The 6,642-nt window shown below is 43.3% G+C and overlaps 1 protein-coding gene across 1 annotated transcript; it reads left to right on the top strand.

Moving 5' to 3' along the window:
* The first annotated feature begins 1,851 nt into the window (after positions 1–1,851).
* Positions 1,852–3,706, top strand: pou4f2 (POU class 4 homeobox 2). Its single transcript, XM_030093179.1, has 2 exons — positions 1,852–2,442; positions 2,752–3,706. The coding sequence occupies exons 1-2, from the start codon at positions 2,215–2,217 to the stop codon at positions 3,682–3,684; spliced, it is 1,161 nt and encodes a 386-aa protein (XP_029949039.1). The 5' UTR covers positions 1,852–2,214; the 3' UTR covers positions 3,685–3,706.
* Positions 3,707–6,642: the final 2,936 nt, after the last annotated feature.

The following is a 6,642-nucleotide window of genomic DNA, read 5'->3' on the forward strand; positions in this document are numbered from 1 at the left end:
GATGGCTCCAAAAAAAAATAAAAAAAAATGCTGCGCAGCAACATCGACTGGCTTGTCGCGGGGACGGGGACATACGAAACGTATATGTGTGTCAAAAAAAAAAAAAGGAGGGGGAGGATATAAAACGCACGCGCGGAGCTGGCGTCCTGTCGCTCACACAGACCAGGGAGCGCGCGGCGCGCCTACCGCCGCGGTAACAGTGGACTCGGCAGAAATGCTTACAGAGGTTTATAGAAGCTGCGGTCACACGCCAGGGCGGCCATATGAGGTCTGTGAGGAGAGCAGTCCCTTTGTTTTATATTAGTGAAACACACAAAGGGCTCAGAAAGAGATTATTCCAATATCGATCAGCGTTTCACACCTGTTTGTCGATAAAATGTGTCACATTTTCTTGTGTGTGTATGTGTGTGTGGAGAGGGTGACGGAGAGAGAGGGAGAGAGAGAGAGATGCATTAAAAAAAAAAATCCCACAATTTGATCATTTTGTTAACTGCTTATATGCACACTCACACTGTTACAAGGATCATATTAAACAAACCAGACATCCCCTGTTAATTACATTGTGATTAAATGTTTTAATTACATTACCGATAATGTGCCATAATTAGTGGAGAGATAAGATAATAGTCCGCTATGACAAGTGTATAGATTTACAATTAAACTGGGCTCATCACTTCAAAAAAAAAAAAAAAAAAAAAAAAATTACTTTTCCTGCATAGAAATTGAAATGGACCATATACAACTTGTTTCAGCTAGCTTGCAATTTTCTCGCTCCGATTTCTGTTTTGTGCGTGCACGTTTTTATAAAGATTCTGAAATTATAAAACATGAAAAATGTGGATGATAAACTATTTCTCGATTTTAAATATTATCATAATAATCTCAGCAGTTCTCAATGCGATTCGGGTTATTTAAAAAAGATAAGAACTTTTTTCCTAAATTCTGCAATAAGAAAATCACAGTGTGTGTGTGTGCTTTTCTTTAATATAATATCAAGTTCATTTGATATGAAAAAGGTTAAGGTGGTGATATTATCCGCTCCCTCGGGGATTTAGAAGTTTTTTTTTCAATTTTTTTTTTATTATTTTTTTTTTATTTACAATATTCAGCGATCGAATATTATTAGCTGCTCTGTAAAACGGGAGTCAGAAAGTCTTGGAGCGTCATTAGACGTGTTGTTGGTAACGAGGTGTTTGGTGATGAAGTAGAGTCATTTGAAATAAATGCCTTGTTGCTGACTGCCCATGCGCAGAGTCCCCAGCGGCGGCGGCGGCGGCGGCGGAGGAGGAGGAGGAGGTGGTGGTGGTGGTGCGGCTAATGAAGAATAATAAATCATGAAAGGGTTTTTCAGGTGCGGTTGAAAAAGAGTGTGTGTGTGTGTGTGTGAGAGAGAGAGAGAGAGGGAGAGAGACGCTGCGAGAGCTGTGGAGAGGGAGGGAGGGTATGTGAGAGTGTGTGTGTGTAAGGGGAGAGAGAGAGAGTGAGAGAGAGAGAGAGAGAGAGAGAGAGAGAGAGAGAGAGAGAGAGAGAGAGAGAGAGAGAGAGAGAGAGAGAGGCGGAGAGAGACTCAGTCTGCCCTTCGCCTCAGAGCAGAGGCAGTTCGGGTCCCCGCAGCATTCAACGTAGTCGAAGAGAAACAGTACAGAGACTGTCACCGCCATTACTTCTCACTTACGGTCATTTTTTTGAGACGGAAACTTTTTTGACAGACAAAAAAAGCAAACAGGTCAACGAAAGCGACAGCAGATTCAATCTTGAAGTGTTTTGGAAATCCTAAGAGACGGAAAGACTTTTTTTTATTTTTTTTTCTTGCGTCGTCTAGGAGGTGCTTTGCAAAAAAGAAAAAAATATCCAAGGCAAAAAAAAAAAAAAAAAATTATATATTTGTACAGTAAAAGAAGGTGGCGGCAGCAGGAGGAGATAGGACAGAGAGTATTTTGAACAAGTCCACAAAAGAAGAGGTTTCGGCTGCGCTCCGCTGCATGGTTGGCTGCTGTCTGATATTTCATTCGGCCAAAAAAGACGCGACACCTCCAAAGTTCCGCGCGTAATAATAAATAGATGTGATTCAGAGTTGGACGCCCGTCTTCAGCCTACACTTTATTCGACAGTGACTTGAGATTCCTGCGAAGCAATTGGGCTTCAACTCCCGACCAAGGAGGCGGAGTCTTAACTTATTAAAAGGAACTTGCCGAGGCTTGGACGCCCGCAAATATGATGATGATGTCTCTGAACAGCAAGCAGCCTTTTGCTATGGCCCACGCCAGCTTGCCCGAACCCAAGTACTCGTTGCATTCCTCTTCATCCTCCACCCTGACTTCCAATGCACCTTCATCCTCGTGCTCGTCCTCCCGACACAGCAGCACCATCATCAGCAGCAGCGGCAGCAGCAGCAGCAGCAGCTCGGAGGCGATGCGCAGAGCCTGTCTCCCAACCCCACCGGTACGTATTCTGCATAATCACTGCTTAAAGGCACATTTTGACAGCCCACTTTTTTGCTTGATGTTTTTTTCATGTCTGCACAGCAAATCACCCAACACCTCCATATTTTTTTCCTCTGCTCAACTTATGTATTCAGTCGGCTTTGCCTTTCGTATTAATTTTTATGACCTGGGATGTTGCATGTGTCTTGTTTTGTGTGCTCCTTTTTTTAGGATTTCTTTTTTTCACATTCTGGAAATGTTTTAAACCGAGGAGTGGTGGGAGAATTCCCTGCTGACAGTTATGTGTGCATTCTATTTGCAATTGCAGAGCAATATATTCGGCGGCTTGGATGAGAGTTTGTTGGCCCGGGCTGAAGCTCTAGCGGCGGTGGATATAGTCTCGCAGACCAAGAGCCACCACCACCCTCCACATCACAGTCCCTTCAAGCCGGACGCAACCTACCACACCATGAACACTCTCCCCTGCACGTCGTCTTCCTCCTCCTCCTCCTCGGTGCCTATTTCTCATCCGTCCGCCTTGGCCGGCCACCACCACCATCACCACCACCACCACCACCACCAGCCGCACCAGGCACTGGAGGGGGACCTGCTGGACCACATCACCCCGGGACTGGCACTGGGAGCCATGGCTGGGCCGGATGGCTCGGTGGTTTCCACGCCTGCGCACCCTGCCCACATGGCGGGCATGAACCACATGCACCAGGCAGCCATCAACATGGCTCATGCCCACGGGCTACCGCCGCACATGGGCATGAACGACGTGGACGCCGATCCCAGGGACTTGGAAGCCTTCGCGGAGAGGTTTAAGCAGAGACGGATCAAACTCGGGGTTACCCAGGCGGATGTAGGGTCAGCGTTAGCCAGCCTCAAGATTCCTGGGGTGGGCTCCCTCAGCCAAAGCACCATCTGCCGATTCGAGTCGCTGACGCTCTCTCACAACAACATGATTGCTTTGAAGCCCATCCTGCAAGCGTGGCTAGAAGAAGCCGAGAAATCACACCGGGAGAAACTTAATAAACCCGAGTTGTTCAACGGCGCGGAGAAAAAGAGGAAGCGCACGTCGATAGCCGCGCCGGAGAAGAGATCACTGGAGGCCTATTTTGCCATTCAGCCGCGTCCCTCCTCGGAGAAAATCGCAGCCATCGCAGAGAAGCTGGACCTGAAAAAGAACGTGGTGCGGGTCTGGTTTTGTAACCAGCGACAGAAACAGAAACGAATGAAATACTCTGCATGCGTCTGAGCCCGCTTCCAATCACCACCCTTCAAAAGACTTGGAACTGTTTAGGGACGATTTGTATCATATTTCCTATCTCACATCCTTTTTTTCAATCATCAATGACTTTGAACTTCGAAAAATTCCTAAAAAAAACAACAAAAAACTGAACAATGACTGAAAAAAAATCCCACAGTCACGTCTTTTGACTCGCTGAGAGGGAGATGTGGAGTCAAGTAAAGCATCGTTTGACAGAGCAAGTAAGACCACTGTTTCCACACTTACTATGTTTCACCTTTTTAATGCCAACGCTGAATGACTAACAGGACTCTATGCTTTAATTTTTACTCAGCATTAATTTCCAATGGTGACCACAGTTTGAGCCCTGTGAAAATCGCGTTGTTTTTTTTTTTTTTTAGTTTTTTTTTTTTTTAATTATTTACACAGCGGGGCCGTTTAACTCAAAGCACTTGGTTGGTGGCTATTGGTGTTAATATTTCTGGCTTATAGAATAAGCTACATTTTCCCTCCGCGTCCATGGCAATGCAGTCTGACATTTATTCAGGGTCCATGAGGGGATTAAGAGGACGACACACTTGGTCTTGAAAGCTAATATTAGATTACTGCCAAATAACCTTCTGTAAATTAATAATTTACTTGTCACACACTTCATTTTGTGTCTAAATGTGTAATTAATTTCACTTATTTTGTTTAAATGTGTAATCAAAGTCAGGGATCTATTTTACAGATACCCGGGGTTTGAAATAAGGGAAAAGGGTTATGATTAGGCCTCAGTTATGTGACACGATCGAAATAGTGACTCACTTTTAAAGTTTTTACACTTTTTTGCAATTTTGAAAATATGATTTGAAGCCGGCTACCTTAAGTTTACAATCCAGCGTGGGCCGGTGTCTTATGAAGTATTTATTGAGTGAGGTCATGTTTACTTCATTATATATTTATTGGGATTCCCCCCTCCTCGTTTTGCCTGAGAAAATCAAATTCTGACAGCAAGTAAAGCGTGTTGTCCTGGTTTAAAGGGAAACGAATGAGAAATACACAAATTTTACGATTTCTAACGTTTGAGATGGTACAATCGAGATATATATGAGATAGTATTCTCTTTTTAAATTATTTTATGTATGCTTTCTGCTATTTATTTGTATAAATATACGCGCATCATACTGAAGTCGTTGCTTGTTAAATCACCTTGTTTAAGTAATGTTTTTTTTCTTGAAGAGAAAAAGAAACAGCTTCATGGAAGTATACGTGTACAATGTAAATATTTCATTGGAACCAGTCGATGCACATAAATATATCCGTACAGGTTTTTGCTGTATTGCTGTTTAGCTGAGGTAACTTATTTCTGTAATGTATGTTGCTTTTGGTTCCCTGGTTAAATAATTCTATTAATTTATTACATCCATGTAATTTTAATTTATTTAATTATTGAACTGCAATATGTGTTTCATTAAAGAACAAACTTTAACATTTAATCGGACGTTTTCCATGACTATACTGTGTAAAGTGGCTCATCCAGACATATTAATATTCCTTTATTTATTCATCTATTTATTTATTGATGAGGAGGAGGGAAACGGTTTAGCTGTGGGCTACATGGGTTTTAATAGACAGCTTGTGGATTCTTTACACTGTTTTGACTGAGGAAAAAAAAGGAGTCTTACAAAAAAAGGTGGCATGTCTTGGTCATGTCCACCTGGAGGTGAAAACCTTTGGTTTTAGGGGAAAAAAAATACAGGAAGCCTGGCAGAGTGCTCATGAGCAAAACACCACCACCCTTCTGTTTTTACCCCAGCCTGCTCTCTCGCTGTCTGGGTAATAGCAGATGAAAATGTGAAATGTAATTAGAAATTGCTTTCTTCTCGCCTTGAACTTGTGATTTCACCGTCCTCCTCCGGGCCTCGTCATGAAGCAGGCCCTCCAGGATCTGCTCTCCCCCCATTCTCTCTCTCTCTCTCTCTACCTCCCTCTTTATTCCATCAATGTTAAAGACACACGTGGCTTCTCCACCGACTTGCTGCCAGCTTATGCGGCTCACTGTTGCCTTACCTGAGAGCAAATGCTAATATTCTATTAGAGTCTAATCAGGGGGTCTATGGAGAGCTCGATGGGTCCCTGGAGCGCAGACTTGCCAGATGTCAGCCCGCCAGAAAAACAGCTCGCCTGCCAACGTGCCCGTCTCTATTTAAATACACACTCAAACATGCTTGGGTCGTGCATGCAGGCTTTGAAGCAAAAACCTTTGGTTGGAAGTTATAATATGAAGAGGAGGAGGAGGAGGAGGAAGAGCAGGATGGGGGGGGGGGGGGGGGGGGGTGTTAAAAAGAAGAAAGGAGCATTTTGAATGTCATGTCCAAGGCAGAGCTGGTTGTTTTTGGGGGGGGGCTGCAGGGCAGACTGAGCAGCTGAGCAAGCGTTTCAGCACCATGGACAGTTACCTGGGAGACTGCAGGAGCCAAACATTAGCATTTCTGAAACCTGTCCTCCACCTTTACACTGATTATTTACAGCACCTGGAATACATTTGCATGGGATTATTTGGGGATAATTTCAAACTGATTGCAACAGATACATTTATGACATAAGAGGGGAAAAATGAGAAAAATCTGACGGCTTTTGAAATTTGCAATCAAAATGTGATATCGTGTGGATTTTTTTTTTCTTATTTTTTTTTTGCGCAGAACTGTTAAAAATATTACTTTCTTATATCTGGTAAAAATGCAAACGTGACATAAAATATACCTCAATATTTACCCACGTTATTAAGATGACTCGCGCGCGCTCATAACACTCATCCATAAACCAAACATGTTGAGCCGCCATCCTCGTGACAAATTAAGAGTATCAAAACGACCCTTATTAATGAGACAGTCATGATGGTTCATCAATTAAAAGATGCTCCTGGTGAGTGCTTCTAATTTCCCTCTAAACGAGCCATTCACTTAATACGTTAATAAGAGCGAA

The sequence above is a fragment of the Salarias fasciatus genome, chromosome 6, assembly GCF_902148845.1.
Source record: "Salarias fasciatus chromosome 6, fSalaFa1.1, whole genome shotgun sequence".
Taxonomy (NCBI): Eukaryota; Metazoa; Chordata; class Actinopteri; order Blenniiformes; family Blenniidae; genus Salarias; species Salarias fasciatus.

Excerpts from the sequence above, each read along its gene's own strand:
- pou4f2 (XM_030093179.1), top strand. The coding sequence starts at position 2,215 with ATGATGATGATGTCTCTGAACAGCAAGCAGCCTTTTGCTATGGCCCAC. Across the intron at positions 2,443-2,751 it reads CCTGTCTCCCAACCCCACCG|AGCAATATATTCGGCGGCTT; the intron begins GTACGTATTCTG and ends TTGCAATTGCAG.